Consider the following 18,325-nt stretch of genomic DNA (forward strand, 5'->3'; position numbering starts at 1 on the left):
GTATGTTAAATCGCAGAGAAAATTAAATCAATGTTGTTATTGAAGAAAGAATAGTTATTTACTGCACCATGCTCTATTTACAGCCATGTGCTGCTGGGAAAGCTGCACAGCCTTCCTTTGAAGGGTAAAAAAAGAACTTCCTTCTTCATATATCCCTCTGGTGATATTGTGGCACTGTAGTCTTTTTGTTAGAGCTAGTGCAGTGTATATTCATGTTTTGTGGTTCCATAAATGGGTGCATAATTAGCTTAGAATTGGGCAAAATTGAGTAAAGTGGCCAAATCCTCTGGACAAGATTATCAAAATAGCTTTTTTAAATTATGCATATTTTAATGCAATTTAATTGTGATGTACAGTATGCAGAACTTATTTATTCCTTGATGTGATCAAAATTTTAGAAGCTGTTATTCTGCTTTAATTTAAATGAATGCATGATTGAATAGTGTCGACTCGTAAAAGACAAGAGCACTGTATTCTACATATAATTAGTGTTTTATGGCCTAAAGCAACAGCTCGGCTATGAGGCACATTGTAGTGAGATGTTCCTAAATAATTTTAACCACCTGTGGTTTCTTCAACATGCATTGAAGTATTAGTGAACAAAAAATTTTTACAATCTGCCTCCTACATATGGCAGGCAATCAGGTCTGAATTGAAACAGCAAGAAGATAAGCACTGAAAAGTATGCCAACCTTTGAAAAGTATGCCAACCTTCAATTAAGCAAACATCTGTTGCCATTGAATGACAAACACCTCATTACAGTATTATATGTGCCATTGGCTAACTTGGATTTGCTGCTGCTTTCCAAAAAAATTATTTTCAGTTTTTAAAGTTTGTGTTATAAAATTTGACTCCAACACCACAAATCAGGAGCTATATTCAGCCACTGAATAAGTTTTTTTCTTTTTGCCTGTAATTTGCAGTTAAATTTTCTTGTATACAGTCACCCTTAGAACTATGCAGTACAATATCAACTTTTATGTGAGAAGATGAATGACGAATCTTGCATTAAAAAATGTTTCCTCTTTATTGGCGTTTAAAAAAAAGCTGTTTAGAATAACTCTGTCAGGTTCCTTTATGCATGCCTCTTTTATGTAATCCTAACACAATGTTTTTTTCTTTTTTAATTCTCATACTGAGTACTAAATGGGTAGTTGTATGAGTAAAGTCTTCCTTTTTTTTCTTCTGCAAAAACTGTGTGCAATTGTATTATGTGAGTCTTTTTTAGGACTCTTGGAACTTTCTAATTGATTTGGCAAAAAAAAAAAAAGATTATTCCTGTTGCAGCTTAGTCTGCTGCTCAGTTTTTGTAGGCAAGGTTATCTGCAGTTGTGTTATGTGCAGACCATTGCAGATATGAAGTGCTCACGTCTTCTTTCAGCATGAGTGTATTCTGTTTTTTTAATAGTCATATTAAAGCAGATTTGAAAGGTATAATCTAATTGTTGGGGATACTTTGCATTACTGTAACATAAGCTGATGAATATAATGTGCGATATTGGTGGCAGACTAAGCTTAATTGATTCGACATTTGGCTTACAAGGTGTGTTATCACCACAGTTCATTGTTTTCTGGAAAATGTTAGTTGTTCCTTTAATACCTGCAGCATAACTTTATTGCTGTATTCCGAGGCTTTTGTTAATGCTCAGACAAATGACGTGATATGTAAGCTTGCTTTTTTTTTTCTTACTGTTTGCAGGCAAGTGCATCACACTTAACTATTTCCAGGAATATTTTCTAAACATTCTAAGTAGTACCATTTAGTATGCTTCATGATTGTTATGGAGCTCCTTGTCTTTGTGCCATTTATGTAGCAACCCGAGATGTTCTATTTAGCCAGTGCTGTGGGTTTTTCTCACATTCCATTCGTGTCTTCATGATATGTCCGTTTATAAAGATATGCTGAGACATTTATTTTTCACTCATTTGTGTGTCCAAATGTTCTTTATACAGTGCTTATTATAGTAATAATATTTGCCCACAAGTGAAAGTTACTCAACTTGCTGCATTAGACACGAAAGCATGTGCCGAGAGAAGCAGAACTTTTTGCCTTTCACGTGTCAAGTTAATAACTAACTTATGAGCAAGAAAGAGAAAAAACTGGCTGGGAAAGGCAGTGGTCAAGCAGGGTTGTAACTGCTTGGCTGTAGAACTGTGCTAAGGACTCAGGTAGTGGGAGTTTGTGGGAGTTTGTGGCAAAATGCAGTTTTTCTGCCGTGAGCAACACGCATACTTTCTTTAATCTTTTCTTGGTGCAGGCCAGTTGTGCCATAGTTGTCTGTTTGAGCAGAGTAACACACTACAGTCTATTTAATCCTCTGTCTATGAGTCTGAATGGACAGCATATATTTTTGCCTGCTTTTCTTCATAATTCACAGCATTGACGTGCATGCACAAAAAAAAACCACAACATTGTGAAACGATATGGACATAATGTGCTGCAGTTTAGGAACTATTTACTACATAGGTCATTTCACTTTTAAGTAGCAGAGTTATGTTTGGTTGAAAAGCGAATAAAATATAAATGGGATGTTGAGTTATAATTTAGAAAGCAAAAGGTTTCAATTGAAATCGCAGGCAGTGCCTGCAGTATCATTTTTGCCGTGTTGATAAGATTGCTTTGGTCCATAAGCTTCCGTTTTACTTGAAGTGCCGTAAAATGTAGACAGTGATTCTATAACATATTTTTTTGTTATGTGAACTGAGAACTGCACTCTCATTCATTTACTCGTGCACTTGTATTACGTGTATGCCGCCTTACATCTCTTATTAAGAAATTCATTAAGGAATTTAAGTGTGGAATACAGATTTTTGTAGCTGTTAAGGTATTAATCACTCACTACAATGATGTCAAGGGTGCTGTAGCTTTGACATTCTCTAGGCTCACTTTCGGATAAGATTTTTCTGCTTAACTTGTTGATGCTTGTGAGGCAACTGTTTGCTTGCGCTCACATAATGTAGTATGCCGACATATATACATGTGCGTTTTTCCATAAATCCTCAGTTGGAAGTCAGCACTTGTCATTGTTCCCTTCCTTGTCCGTTGTCTGCTACTGCGTTGTTTAGATGGATTACCACCTAGCCCAATCTCAAACCTTGCTTCACTTTAAGAGTCAAAATGGCACACATGCATTGCAGTACTTTGTTGTGATTTGCTTGTGCAGTTGTATTGAAAAAACTTCTAAAGTACTAATGCCAAAAAAACAATATAATTATCAGACACACCATAGTGGGTACATTGATCGCCTGAGGTCTTCATGATGTGAACCTAAATCTAAGCTCACGAACGTTGGTGTGTTTTGCTACCAATGAAATGTGATGGCCACCACTGCCAGAATAGAAGGCACGACCTTCAGTCCAACTGCACAATGCCATAGCCACTAAGGTACCAGAGTTAAGGTTGCTAGTGCAGTGTGTTATGCTTTAACAGCTCTAAATAATTAGCTGAACAACATGTAATTATTGCAAAGCTAAAGTAACAAAAGGTCAGTTGGAGTTTGCTTAGTTATGAATTTGTTTCACATTTGACCAGGTGGTGATGATGTCTGGCTGGTGCTAGCTGCTCAAGCAGCTGGAAACACAGGCATACAATGCCAGAGGAAGGTGAAGTGGTCACTGTGCTGCACTTCAACGACTGCTACAATGTGGAGGAGCAGCATGGTGAACCCGTTGGTGGGGCCACCCGCTTTTGTACTGCCCTCAAAAGTTTTGTTAGCCTGAACCCACTGATCCTGTTCAGTGGTGACGTGCTGGCTCCATCCATCAGTGAGTAAACTTGGAAAAACCCACTTTACCAAGCGAGAATAATCTTTTCTTTTAAAATAGGGTCTCATTAAGTGAGGGAGACTGCAAAAAAGGTTTACAGCTGCATGAGTAAGCATATTAAAAAAAAAAAGATATAAAAAACATGTAACAGAGTGCCTAAATTGGGCCATTCAGAAAAATTTTAATGCTTCTCATGCCGCTTTTGAACACACGTGTGTGTGTGTGTTTGTGAAATGTACTATATAATATTGTGTGGCCTTTGGACTATATATTATATTGGCCAGACAGCGCATTCTTATGGGAAGAGCTGTTTGCAGGCACCCACCTTCACCATATGCATCTTTAAAATGAGCGTACCCTAGCTGCCAGCACCGCAAAGAGGCTCTGTGAGAGAATGGAGTGAGGCATGATATTACCCAGTGTAATAATATGTTACAGAGTGTATGTTACATTAATCTTGATTCGTTAGAGTTTTGATACTCTAACAACGCGGTACTCTATGGGGTGGGCCCCACATTGCTGAAGTGTGTGACAACACAGATATTTTGGAGTATGTTTGAACTCTCTTGTAATAAAATTAAGCATATTGCCTTGCTTTAAAAGCTGTTGCATTGATACGAAAATTCTGAGTTAGGTCAAGCAAGGAATGACGGAAAGGGAAATTAAGGGCTCGTTTTTTTGTGTTAGACACAACCTTAAAAGGATACTGACACGAGTGTACCCTGAAAGGTAATTACAGTATGTTTTTAAAAGCTAGTTTCGGTTCCTACTGTACCCTGACGTCACAACACGGTATGAGCTTTTCGTTACGGGCTCGCACAATATATAGTGACGTTTTCACGCTGCTCCACACCGTGGCTCCGATGGTGACGCACAGGTGGACATTTTGAATGTTTTGGGGACGCACAAGCGGCCATCTTGGAAGTTTTGGTACCTGACGTCATCACAACTAGCCAGACTGCTGCGTGAAGTAACCAGAATTAGTACCGTAGCCTAACGTCAAGCTATTGTCAATGTCGGAAGGTGCGCCATGGAAAAAGTTTACTTTAGTATCAAAATAAAATATCTTATCAGCATTTTCTGAGCTTGATTTACACTTGCTCAGAGCCGTCTCTGCATACAGGAGATTTGTATGGCAGAGTAAATTCACCTTAGAAAAAAGGTGTCAGTACCCCCTTAATGACAACCAACAGACATTGAAGCCAAGGAAAGTATATGGGACGTTATTTGTATTAATTATGATATAGATGTGATGAAATTAAAGTGGACGAAAAAACAACTTGCCACTGGCAGGGACCGAACCTGCAACCTTCGGATAACGCATGTGATGCTCTATCAATTGAGCTACAGTGGCGGTCGTCCTCCCGTTCGCTTTATCGGGCATATCTGTGCATTTAAACCTGAGAGTGTTAGTGCTGTTCATAGTCATGACGGCAAGTTGGAACATTCTTTTTTACCTGCTCTTTTTTTCTTCATGTTTATATCATATATAATACAAATAAAGTCCCCTCTACTTTCCTTGGCTTCATTGACCATTGATTGTCATCAAGGTTGTGTCAAGCAAGGAAGGTATATCTGCAATATTTTGTTTTTCTTACCTGTGTAATAGGTGCATCATTTAATATTGCGACAGGTTATTTTTGTTTTTACAGGAATGAAACGTGCTTGCATTTGGAAATATTTAAAGCCATAAGTCACTTGCTGCATGGAAGAACAGAATACTGTCAAGGTCACCTTGAAGTGCCAGCCAATTTGGTGTCAACAATTTTTTTGTAAACAGGTCTTGTGAAACTGTAGGCTGATATTAGCATTCATGATTTAGGGCTGATCGATACCTGTGGTCCACAAGATGATAGGCAACATTTGAAGGTTCCACACTGGTAACATAAATCTTTGAAACCCCCTAGTGAAGCAGTGGTTAATCTTGGAAGCACTGTTTGGCAGAAAAAGGGATGATAATTTATGTGATAAGAGAATATTCTAATTTTTGAGATGCTTTTTTACGGCTAAATGAAATGAAATCAGTTTCTTTGCCTTTATTCAAGGATTCGGATACTACGTCATGGGAAAAGTAAAATAATTTTACATGTGTGTGACAAGATGTAAATATGTCTTCGTATCCTGCAGAAAAGCCATTTTTGTGAAGGTACTTGTGTACTGTATGCATGCTCCAATATCTTACAGGAAGCCTTTGTTATGGAAATGTAGTGATTACTTGAGACTGTCTTTGTGGTTTGTCATGTACGAATCCACATAACATTGCCTGCTTTCCAATCATCCAGCTATGTTGAAGTTGCAAGACTGCAGCGTTTGTGAAATTTGGAAAATCTGCCTTTATATTTTGTAGTAGCTCTAATCTTTGGAAGTTTCAACGTCATTTTCAGAAGGCTGCATGAACACCATCCACAACTTCTTGCAAAGCAGAAAAGGAGTGATCATAAAGTCTGTTTGATGCAGACTTGTAAAACACAGATTCAAAATCTACATTAAAGTAGTTTGTTTTATTGAGTTCATTATGTCTGGGTTTTTTGGATTCTGAGGTAATTTTTATGGTTACCTCAGAACTTTCGTTGGAGGCAATCTTTATAATTACCTCATTCCAACTTCAAAAAATCGTAATTTTTTAGTTTTCTGCTTTGCAACTTCTGAACGCTGTTGATTCATCCAATGTCCAATTAACATAGAAACCAACTGTTGTGCTATATTTAATGTTTGTTATATATATGTGTACTTGGTGGAACCGGAAAATAGAACAAGGAGAAAAAGCATTCAGTATTAAGCATTAAGTTGTGAGCACTCTGACATAAGAGACACATAGGCATGTGGTGTTTTTTTTTCACTTGCAGTGAGCACATTCACCAAAGGCGAGCAGATGGTACCCGTCCTAAATTGCTGCAAAGTTGACTGCGCTGTCTATGGAAACCATGATTTTGGTGAGTCTCCCTTCCTGCGATTAATGACCAGTGGATCAAATGTAAATGCTAAACATATGAATGAAAAAAATCTGCCCTGTACAATCTAAAGGCTGACTGTTTAATGCTGTGGGCATCTTACATGTACCTATGAACGTGGGCAATTTTTTGTTGTTGTACATATCTGTGTTGAGCCCAATTACTTCACTGTTGTGAAAAATTTGTTCAATAATTGCTTCATTATGGAAAAGGATTGCTGTTTAGCTTAGTGGGGTATAGAGAAAATTGAAGGAAAAATAGACATTTTGTGATTCGACAGTTTTGTCTCAAAACTCCATGTGGATTCTAAGAGAAACCTTGTAGTGTTCCGGGACATGTTGAAGTGCTCTAGATTAATTTTGACTGCCTGTGCTTTAATGTGCACCTGAATCCAAAAGCACGCACAAGTTTTTGCATTCTGCCTTCATCATAAAGTAGATTTCATGGTAGGGGTTCAAACATGCGACCTTGAACCACTAGTGAGCCACTGCAGTGAGTAAAGAAAGCAGAAAAAAAAAAGTATTTTGAAGTGTCTGTTTTTTTGTATAAAATAACAGGGAGCTGAGCTAGTTGGTAAGTATTCATGTTAAAGAGACAGGGTGTGCAAACACGGACACAAGAGAGAAGTCAAGACACCACAAACGCCAGCTAACAACTGAAAAGGCGCACAATGGTGGAAAAGAAAGAAGGTTTTTTTGTGTGAGCTTTATGGCTTAGCGAGTCAGTACTTTCATATCAAGCACAACTCCTGTTAACGTTTCATAGAAAAAAATAGTAATAAGAGGTTTGTAGGATTTCTAGCACATGGTAAGTAAACCTTAGTTTGATTTTAGTGCAGCTTTGAGCACAGCAAGGGACTTTGCCTTGAGCGTAGCTTCGAGCACAGCAGGAAGGATGAAGAAGAGCTGGAAGGCAGTGAAAAAAAGAGGTAGTACAGCATGCACTTTCAAATGACTCCGTCCTTGCAAAGTAGATTTAAAACACTTCGCCCCTTCTTTTAAGGATATTTAAAAAAATTCTTTTTAACCCTAAACACACCAAACACTATTTACAAAGGTTGCTAAAGTGCTCCCTTAATTAGCTGCAAAGAGACAGAGTAGACATAGTGCTTGCATACATTGGCAGATGTATGCAGGTACAATGCCTAGTTCAGTAAGAATTTAATTTAATAAAAGCATTTTAATGAGTTGCATTTTTATAAGCAGTAGTGACAAGATTGCTAAAAGCAACTGTGGAGAATAAGAGAAGTACAGCACTGAAAGCATGATAGAAAAGAGAAATTGAATGCAGGTGCATGCTGTGAAATTAGGATGGATGAAGGAAGACACTAAAGGATATGTGTAATGGTAAGCACACAAAGGAAGAGGATGCTTTATTCGACAACATTAAAAGTGGCCCCCATTCCTGATTTGCACTTTTCGGACATGTAATTTTTTGTTTAGCCACATTAAGCTGTATGTTCTGTGGCCTGCATCACTCACCTTTGATGCACTTTGCTTTAGTAAAGCTATTCCCACAATTCAAATTCGCATTGCTCATTGAACATTAACGCTCACTTACTACTGCCATAGGAGGTAACTTGAGTAAACTGATGTGTGTTTATATCTTACAAAAAAAAACAGCACTAAAGAAAGGTGAGGATGGAGATATTGAGGTAGGTTCACAAATGGATGCTGACTCTCAACACGGATAATTCTTGAAAAAAAAGAAACGAATATTCATGGCGCAAGGGTTCTGAGCTGAAATAGTTGGTTTACGTTCATCGCAGTGAAGCAGCACTGATGACAGAATAGGTGAACGGACAAGACAATGTGCTCTGCACTGAGCATGTTGTTCATTTTGCCATCAAGGCATCAATGTTTGAGCTGTTCTTGACCTTTTTTCTTTCATTTTTTTCATTCACTGTGACAGGTTTGTTGATAGTACATTTATTGTGGAGTTGTGAACAGTGTTGACCAACTTGTTGCCCTATGTGAATAGACCATTCCAGCTAAATACCGAATGACTGGGAGGTTATCTGATCTGCTCGTTTTGAATTACGTACAAAAGCTAAGATCTGCTATTATGCTGTGCTGTATTTTGCTACTCAAGTTGTTAGCTTTTAGGAAATAAGCATGGCTACTACATGGAAGTCATATGCAAGTAACATGCTATTACCATTTAGTTTCTCTCTCTCTTTTTGCAGATTTTGGCGTAGACAATTTGACAGAGTTTGCAAAACAGACCAAATTTCCTTGGCTGATGTCCAATGTAATAGACAATGAAACTGGAAAACTGCTGGCTGATGGTGAGGAATTTCGAATCCTGGAGCGGTCGGGCAAAAAGGTAGGCCATGTTTGTTTTCGTAGCTCCTTTTCTTGCTGATCTTGACATAATTTATTAACACAATATCAGTATCTGTCATCAGCACACTTTATTGCTTCTTTTTTTTTTTAATGTTATGAGATACTCAACTAGTGCACATTCAACAAATCCTACTTTTGTTAAAAAAAGTTATAATTATTGAAGCACTAGAACAGGCAGTTCTAAAGGGTTGATCATTCATTCATGTTGCTGAAGGACTGTAGAAGACAAGCATGAAGCATTTGTTGAAGGACTGGGGAAGATGAGAGTATACCATTGTCACCATTCTAAGTGCTCCGCATTTAAATCTGGTGTGGACACTTATTATTCAACTATGTACGTGCCACCTAAAACATGTATTAGTACTTAGTTTTCACTCTACACTCCCTTCTATAATGCCTTTTGGCATTAGGGTACTGAATCGGTTCATTGATTAATTTATTTATTAATGATATTGTAGATGGTTTCACTGCAAATTTGCTTTGTAGATACAAGTTAATACATATAACCTTGTCTAAAATATTGTTGCTATTCCTAAAACTCGTTAAACACTCAAGTATTTCATGCACATGGTATGCATGGTATATGTTGCATCAGCACTCACTTTTATAGTAAAGTCCCACTTTATAAAACAAATGTTTTTTTTTCCTTTTTTAATTAATTTTTACTGGGTTGAACCACGATTATTGATTTTATGTACAATCATTCTGAGTGCATTATTATGTACATGATGATTCAACCAGAGCGAGTAACCTCTTTTTTTCTATGCCACGTGTTTTCATTGTTTGGGCCCATTAACCATATTTATTGATTGTGTAACAGAAGCGTTATGTGTAAGAGGTCATGTTGTATTTTAGTTCGTGTAAAAGCAACCTACATACCTTGTAAAAATTTTGTGCCTAGTAGAAAAAAACTGAAAAAAGAAAAGAAAAACTGTTGTTCACATAATCTTGTCAGGCTTTAGAGTTATTTTCAATTTCTTTAGGTGCACGAAGGGCTTAAGTTGTCTCATGACAGATGACAGATGTCGTAATGTTCTTATTATGTATAAACTGCTAAGGAATCATTTAACGCCATTGTTTTTTTACAGTCGCCGACCGTTTATTCGGACTCGGCGGGAACCGCCGAAAAGTCCGAATAACCGGGAGTCCGAAAAAAAGGATTCACCGGAAAAAAGCACCTTTATTGGCCTAGCGGCCGTAAAAAACTTGTCGGTGTGCGTCTGTACACATGTACGCTTACGTGTGACCAAGTCGGCCTGTATTTCAGCCAATGTTTGGCCACCCCTGTGGATCGGCAATAGCACTGCAACAGCCTACGCTAAATCTGCATTTGATGGCTAAGGTGTGGGAGGTGCGTCATCACAGCAGTCACTGGCCACATGCGCTGATTCGAGTAGCTGATGGATGATCTCATCGCCCAACTCGGCGAAAACTCCCAAGCAACTTCGGATTGAGGTCAGCCGCCTTCCACCTGGTGAATAATCGCCGCTTTTTTCGCCATAGTCAGGGCCTTGTAGTTGCCGCGTTTCTTTAGTTCCGGCGGCGCACATGGAACGGGCAGCGCCGGAGCAATTTCAGTAGATCAGGCCTCGCATGCCAAACAACAAACAAGGGAGCGAGACACAAAGCTCGGGATGCAAATCAGGCCTAGCCACAGAAACATCTGACAACGCAAACCCTTACACGCCAAAAGGGAACGACGTTGCGCTAGTTCATGTTGCAGCGCTTCTGTTGTCGTACTCTCATTGTCCGAATTAGGATATGCGTCGTACTCGTACGCGCTGTCATTCACCTCAAACGTTGCACCGAGCTGATTCCAATCTTGGCTTGGATTGGCCTGCTGTTTGGCCATGGTAGCCGTTCAATGAATACTTGACTGGCTAAAGCCAAAAGGCAACCGTCACGTGTAGCCAACAAACATAGCCTTCGAGATCGGTAATTTCTGCATGGATTTTTGACACTGGCACGATCTCCAGTTATATCCAGTGCAACATTTCAGTGCTGGCAACCTAGCAAAAACAGTGTAAACGTTGCGGACAGCTTGTCATGGCACTGAACATCGCACTCAATCAGCAAGCCGAAGTCCAAAAAATCGAACGGTGGACTGTGGGGCGTCCGAATTTTCAGTCGTGAGATTACATTACTTCAGTGGGGCGAGTGGCGGTGCTGCGAAGGTGTCTGAATAAACGAGTATGTCCGAATTTTCAGCGTCCGAATAAACGGTCGGCGACTGTACTTGGCTTTCCAAATACGTAGACTCATCTGCAAAATTAAGTTACTACAGATGTAGACAGTACAAACATAGGTCATTTCTTCGTTCCGTGGGATGCTCTAAGGTTGTTCCAGATAAACACCCTATTGAAATCTATTATTGGCGCTCTTGCGCAGAATTGTCATTTGTAACCTGTTTTGTGCAGATTGGGTTGATAGGACTTGTTGAGGAAGAATGGCTTGCAACACTTGCAACTATTGACCCAGAGGATGTTGAATACAAGGACTTCGTCACTGAAGGCCGAAGGCTGGCAAGATTTTTAAAGCAGAAGGCATGTCACTTTTATATTATAATTTCCACACTTGTATTCGATCTATTGAATTTTGTGTTTTATGTGCTACCTAAATGAGCGTAAGCTTACTATTGTAGTATGTAATTAAGGCTAGTTGATAGACAAGATCATGGCAGTATTTAACTCGTAAATGGTATGTAAATAATGTGTGATGGTAATCAACAAACCAAATTCCAGTCAGCTGGTAACAGTATCACAGTAAGTTATTTAGCTTCCCTATCTGCACTGTTAGGGGGCGTTGCACCTCTTTTTTAACTTAGCCAGAAAACACTGCCCATCAGTGGTAAAGGCTGTTGTGAGTATGTGAGCCAAGTATTTTTACTCAGCACACAGAAGGGAATTTTCAGTATCGTTTCAAAGACAGCCAAAAATCACTTGCTCTCTCTTTGGCAAACTATGCTGAAGGCAGGACCGACTACGCAGCAGGTGTGACTGACATGTGCATGGGCAGGTTTCATGACTGTATAAACATCCTCAGTATAACTTTTGTTGTGTGGTTTGAGTTCAATAAATGAAAAATATGTATGCCTCCTTCTTCAGAAACAGCGAAAAAGTAACTATTTTTAGTATGTCTGGTCTTGATCAGCAGTCTGCTTATGTTTTGTTTTCTTCTGCACTATGTAGGGGAAAAGAATTATGTTGCTAAAAAAACCATGAAAAGTGGCACAATAATAAATTATCACTGTTCAGGAACTTTCCCTTAGACTGCCTTTACTTCTTCTGAGGAAGTTTTTATTGTCGTTCCTTGTAGCTCCTACCTCATTAATTTGCTGGAATCACTACGAGCTTCTTTTCTGAATACAGTAAAAGCTCATTAATTGAAAGTCACTGGGGCCGTGAAAAATCTCCAAATTAAGCAGGTTTTCGAATGATCAAAACATACAAAAAGTGGTATGCAAGGAACTTTGAATTACTGAGAGTAATAAGAGGTGGTCGTTTGCTGTGCCTGCTAGTTTGAGGCTCCAAAGGTCATGTTATCCAGCAATACTCGGTCCCAATTTCTGGTAAAATAAAGAATTTATGTACCCGAAAGAGGCCAGTGTGACAGAATTCGCGTTGTGTTCTGGCTGGAAACATGATCATTGAAGTTTTCGAAATGAGTTTCCAAAGTAGGTGTTGCAGGCAAGAAGTCCGCCAGCAGTGCAAGTGCACAAATTGCCAGAGCAATCGCCAATCGGAGGTTTGCATTCATTGTGAATTCCGTCAGACCGTCCTTTATTATTAATTTTTTTCCCAAGAAAAACGCGTAAATCACGATGTGCTAACGTTGCGAGAAGCATGCGACATAGTGCCCGCATGTCACCGCTGTGTTGCAGTGAAGCACGTCGTCTTTTCCGCAAGCGCACATTTCAGCTAGCCACAAGGCCGCCTTTTTTTTTTTTTTTTTGCGCTGGCAGCAGCGAGGCTGGGGTACTTCACCTGTCACTCATTAGTATCGCTGCACTGCATTGCCTTGTGGCTCCTAGCGGCCATCGTTTCTGTGGATTTGCGCCGAAATCAGGATCGGGAGTTGGCACATGGCACCCAAAGTTTTCTAATTAACCGGTTTGGTGCTGACCGTCGCTTCAAATTATCTACTCAAATTTACATTGCAAAATACGAGACTGCAGAAATCTTTCAAATTAAGCGGGATTTTGAAATAACCGAGTTCGAATTAATGAGGTTTTATTGTACTATGCAAATGCTGATAAGTCTACAGTAGACTTGTATTCCTTTGATTAAGCAAAGGGGTGGTATGGTTAAAGTTTACCAGTGGCAGGTTGTTTTAATACCTTGAACAGTGTGAATTTGCTGTTGCCTCTGCTGCAGTTTGATTGGTCTAAGATGACATCAGCAACTTAGCACACGAGGATGAGCTTGCACAAATGCCCACAATTGTAAAGTCTTCAGTGCTGTTAGTAACAAAAAGAAAGACAATACAGTTGTGTAAACACAAAAAGGGCATTTATTGTATCTTGTATACTATAAGCCAGGTAGCTTAAATACATATAAGGAATAGTTTCACTAGAGTTCAAGGTGAGGAATCAATGTTGTTCGACTTTCCGTATGAAGCTACTGATTGAGTGGTTTGCCCATGCCAGATGCCCAATGCTTGGCCAAGCCATTCATGGGTACGGTCTCGCAAACAGAAGCATTTCTAAGCAAATGGTGTTCACGTGTAGTAGTACCATGCTGCAAAGCTGGGTAGGAAGTGTTCTTTAGTACAGCTGCAAAGAGAATTAACAACTGTGTCTCTGGTCTCTGTTTTTATTGTCATACCTGTTCATGAAGAAGGAGGGTGCTTGTTTTGTAACAACATGATGAAAATGAGAAGGGGGGGTAAGATATTTGTTCAGCATAACAGCTTGCTCTGTATTTTAGCGTAGCCTGAGTCTGAATTCCAGATATGTGATATACAGTATACTCTCGTTAGAACTTGAAGGGGCCAGGAAAATATGTTCCATTTAACAGGAGGTCCGTTTACCGAGAGAGGAACAGGGTTGCGGAATTCAAGTACAAAACCAGTGATATCAGAAGCAGTTGTTCCATTTAAGCAGCAGTTCCGTTTAAGAGATTTCTGTTTACTGTATTTGTATAGTCATTTCTTCTTGTGTGATATGTAAGATGTTCCCATTTCTTTCTGCATTTAACAATGCCAGGTTATGAATATTTTTTTTCTACTGTTTTTGTGCTTACAGAAAGGAGTAGACTATGTTATAGCTTTAACCCACATGAGAACTCCCAATGACTGCCGCTTGGCAGCCAATGTTGATGAGGTAGACCTTATCCTAGGAGGCCATGACCATGTGTATGAAGTCAAAAAAGTGAGTTTGTTCCTCTGCTCCAGTCCTTCTGGTTCTTTTTTTCATTCTGGAAAAGCAAACCTTGAAAATGAAACACCTGGCTAAAGCTGTACCCAATATTATGCAGAGAGAAACGGAACCGGCACTGTATAACTAATCAATGATCTCTTTGGATTGCATGTCACTTTTTTTGTCATAATAGCTTTTTATTTAAAGGAGTGGTGACAGAAAATTTGTGAACCTCTGTTTTTTGCTCTTAATCAATGGCTACTGACTCGATAATAGCGGCAACGAAACTCATTTGCCCCAGCGCGAGACGAATGTTTAATTATATGCTCGTATGTTACGACCGGAGGCAGTTTCGATTTCGAAGAGCACTCGGTAGCCCCGTGACGTAGATGGTCTACTTGGTAAACAAGACCGCGAGAACCAGTGACGTCACTGGCCAGCTTCTGCTATGTTGTCAGTGCTGCTGTTTCGTTTGCGAGTTGAGCGTTGCGAGTGCTTGTTTCCTCGATTGTCAAACTACGTTGCTTATCTAGTGCGGCGATGGACAAAAGAGCTGGCAGGAGTGCAAAAATCAGTAAGAGAAGCTCGATTCACTTTGCGAATCTCGCCGGTAGCTGCGATTTTGTTCTTGTAGCCGTTGTCCAACTGAGGCGACGTTTTCCGCCAGGCTTGGAGTAGCCGCAGCATTAGACGTGCTGAAACATTTTTGCTCCGATCATTCTTAAAGTAGCAGGATGAGAAGTGACGAAGGAAGCATTGAAATCGCAACATTGGCGCTCTGTAACAGTGTTTATGCGTAACATGCAAATGACGTGATGTACGCTTTACTGACTCGTATTTACATCGGGGAACGCCGCGTTCTCAAGGCATACCAATCCCACGTACGCACGTCGGAGGGTCGAAGCAGTTATCTGTCCACTACGCAATATTATCCCGGCAGCAGAGAGCTTTAGTTCGTCTGTAGACTTCCTATCGTTTGCGGGCACCTGGTTACCGGAGCTGTTGACGGCTGCAGCAGCAGCAGCAACTGCGTAAAACTGCGGAGCCCGTAGCGACATCTTGTGGCGTTTTGTCCAACTACAATAATTTTTTTTCGATTTTTTCCCGTCGCGTTGTAGTTCTTGTCGGGAAAAAAAGCAATGAGAATACTGTGAGTTGCTAATTATCTCACTGCAAATGCTTTACATAGAATCAGTAAGCGGGTAAGTCCCTGCGATGTTATATTGTAGGTCTTTGGTTAGGCTACGCATCATCAGGTGTCGCTACCAGCTTTGTCGGTCTCGTACACGCCTCCGGTAACCCGGCCAGAACTCGTGACGTACGTGGTATCCACTCGGTGACCTCATCGTCTTTTGCTTATATTTCCGATCCGGCACTTTCACGAACTTCAAAACTCAATTAAAATACCTTTTAGGCTGTATTTGTGGCTGATATTGTACAGATGGCACCTATATGCACCCATTAGTGTGATTCAACAGTCAAACTGTGTCCGAATTTTTGTGTCACCACTCCTTTAAGGTCTACTAATTCCGAGTCAAATTCATTCCATGCAATCAATATGCATAGCAGCTCTGTTTATTTTTTTCCTTTTTGAACGAAGTGTCTGCGCATGTAGTCATTAGTTAACGGCTATGTAATTCTATATTACACTCAATCTGGTCTGTAAAGTACACTTTCTTAATTATGCTATTTATTTCAATAAACATAGAATTGGTTTGCTTTAACAGAAGTAAAGGAAAGTGCAGGATTAAAAAAAATGGCAGTGAATTTTATTGGCTTGCAGTCTTCAATGTGCTTTTGTGTGTTATTGCTGTTAAAGTTGAAATTACCCGTTATAAATCTATCATTTAGAAGCCAAATGGGACTCTTTCTTTCTTTTTCTTTTTAGGCTATGAAGTTCATTCTTATAACTGGGCCCAACGAGGGCCCAGTTATAAGGCCCAACGACAGTTTGCACTGTTGCATAAAGTGTGTGTTTAAGGTACTGGGTAGTGCGGTGTTTCAATGTGTGGTTCATCATAAAGAGTCTGAAAGGGTGTAATAGTGTCCATGTAGTCTTCATGCAAGCTGTCCATGTCCTCATGGAAGCCATTCAATTATTTCAAACTTTTTATGGGGAACCACATGTCATTTTATTTCATTTCATTTAGAAGCACAGAGATAAATAGAACTGCTGTGCACATAGTATGCACGGAATAAATCCATTACAAAGTTGGTAGACCTTAAGTAAATGAACCTTATGATAAGAAAATGAAATTTAATCCCAAAAAAGAGACTATAAGTTAGTTAAACAGTACAGGTTTCATTACTTCCTCAGCCCATTGAGGCTTTCCAGGCCAGTGCTGGGAAAATCTCTATCTCTATTTTTTTTTTAATTATTTATGTAGGAGATGACTTAATGGCAGTATATGTTTCTGAACCATGTCATCCACATAATGTAACAGACTCTGTTTACATTCGATGTAACATGATAGATGCTGAATCATTTCTGAGTCTTCAAGTAGCTTTAGTAGAAGTGCTGTATTCACATCCAGCCACTTTTGGGGATGCTTTCACAATTGCAAGGTGACATCCAGCGCAATCCATTGCTTCACTGGAGCAGTGAATATCTTCTCAGTGCAGTTAACAACTATGGATTGTAAAAATAACGCTGTGAGATTTCTTCCATTCTTCTACTTGTGTGCACTTCCACAGTCTTTCCACTGGCAAAGTCATTAGTGTGCATTGATACTGCTATGACTGAAAGTGATCGAGAATACAGCACCAGAACTTCATCCCAGAGACTGTTTTTTCCATAAAATTTTAAGATTGACATTCATAACGCACTGTGACTGTCATGCTATAAATACTTAAATTTAGCCCTTGTAGAGTTATGTATTTCTTTATTATTGTGGCCCATGTTTGATATCAAGGTTTAATGGCCGTTTTATGATGCTCACTTATCTTCCGTGGGAACTCCACTAAAAAGTGAATTGAATCACTTGACCACATTTGAGATCTACAATGTTAATTCACTTAGCTCATTCACTTTTGAGTGCACCTTCAAGCTGGTGCAATTTATTGTACCTGCTGGACTTGTTCGAGAATAATTCACAAATCTCACGTCAAGAAGACGGCAGGGCTTGTGAAGAAATTCGTAATTGTTGAATGTTAAAGAGACACTAAGGAGAGCACCGTTGTCTTTGTTGAGTCTTTGTGAAGTTTTTTTTTACCATGTTCTATTTGCATTTATTTGGCTTTAATAAACTGTTTAGTATTAATAGAAAGAGAGAAGGGCAAAGTTTCTCTCAAAAATCGCCAGATTGAGTTCTTGATGTTTTAAAATGCAATATAACTTTTGTTTGTTCACGAATTCTAAACTAGTTCCAAGCAAACACTGTCCAACCATAATCATCACTAGGAGCTAGCAAAACAATGTTAAGCCAGTCTTTCATTTTTGTCTTCTGGCTTTTCAAGATTTTATGTGTGGTAAGAAATAGATGTCTGGTATTCTGGAAATGTAATTTATTGGTCTAGCCTCAAAACAGCATTCCTTTTTAGTATTCATTTGGTAAGTTTTCTTATTCATAATGCTTGTTACCTGCCGTGGTATCTTAGCGCGTAAGGTGTCATGCTGCTAAGCTCAAGGGTGCGGGTTCAATTTCCGGCCATGGCGGCCACATTTCGATGAGTTCGAAACGCAGAGAACACCTTTGTGCTAAGATTTAGGTGCACGTTGAATAACCCCAGGTGGTCGAAATTAACCTGGAGTCCCCCACTACGGTGTGCCTCATAATCATATCATGGTTTTGGCATGTTATAACCCAACAATTATAGCAATGCTTGTTGCCTGTTGTGTAATGATTGTGTTTGTTAACGTACTACAATATTACTGCCATATGCCACCTATATTCGTTAATTGTAGTCC

The 18,325-nt window shown here is 39.4% G+C and overlaps 1 protein-coding gene across 1 annotated transcript in view; it reads left to right on the forward strand.

The window, feature by feature from the left end:
* Nucleotides 1-18,325, forward strand: part of LOC119373492 (trifunctional nucleotide phosphoesterase protein YfkN) — a 53,278-nt gene that overhangs the window by 630 nt on the left and 34,323 nt on the right. The window contains 6 exon segments of the mRNA XM_049419920.1: nucleotides 84-124; nucleotides 3,534-3,766; nucleotides 6,613-6,699; nucleotides 8,903-9,042; nucleotides 11,480-11,609; nucleotides 14,309-14,430. Coding sequence (XP_049275877.1) covers nucleotides 3,592-3,766; nucleotides 6,613-6,699; nucleotides 8,903-9,042; nucleotides 11,480-11,609; nucleotides 14,309-14,430 — 654 coding nt within the window. The 5' untranslated portion in view covers nucleotides 84-124; nucleotides 3,534-3,591.

The sequence above is a fragment of the Rhipicephalus sanguineus genome, chromosome 1, assembly GCF_013339695.2.
Source record: "Rhipicephalus sanguineus isolate Rsan-2018 chromosome 1, BIME_Rsan_1.4, whole genome shotgun sequence".
Lineage (NCBI taxonomy): Eukaryota > Metazoa > Arthropoda > Arachnida > Ixodida > Ixodidae > Rhipicephalus > Rhipicephalus sanguineus.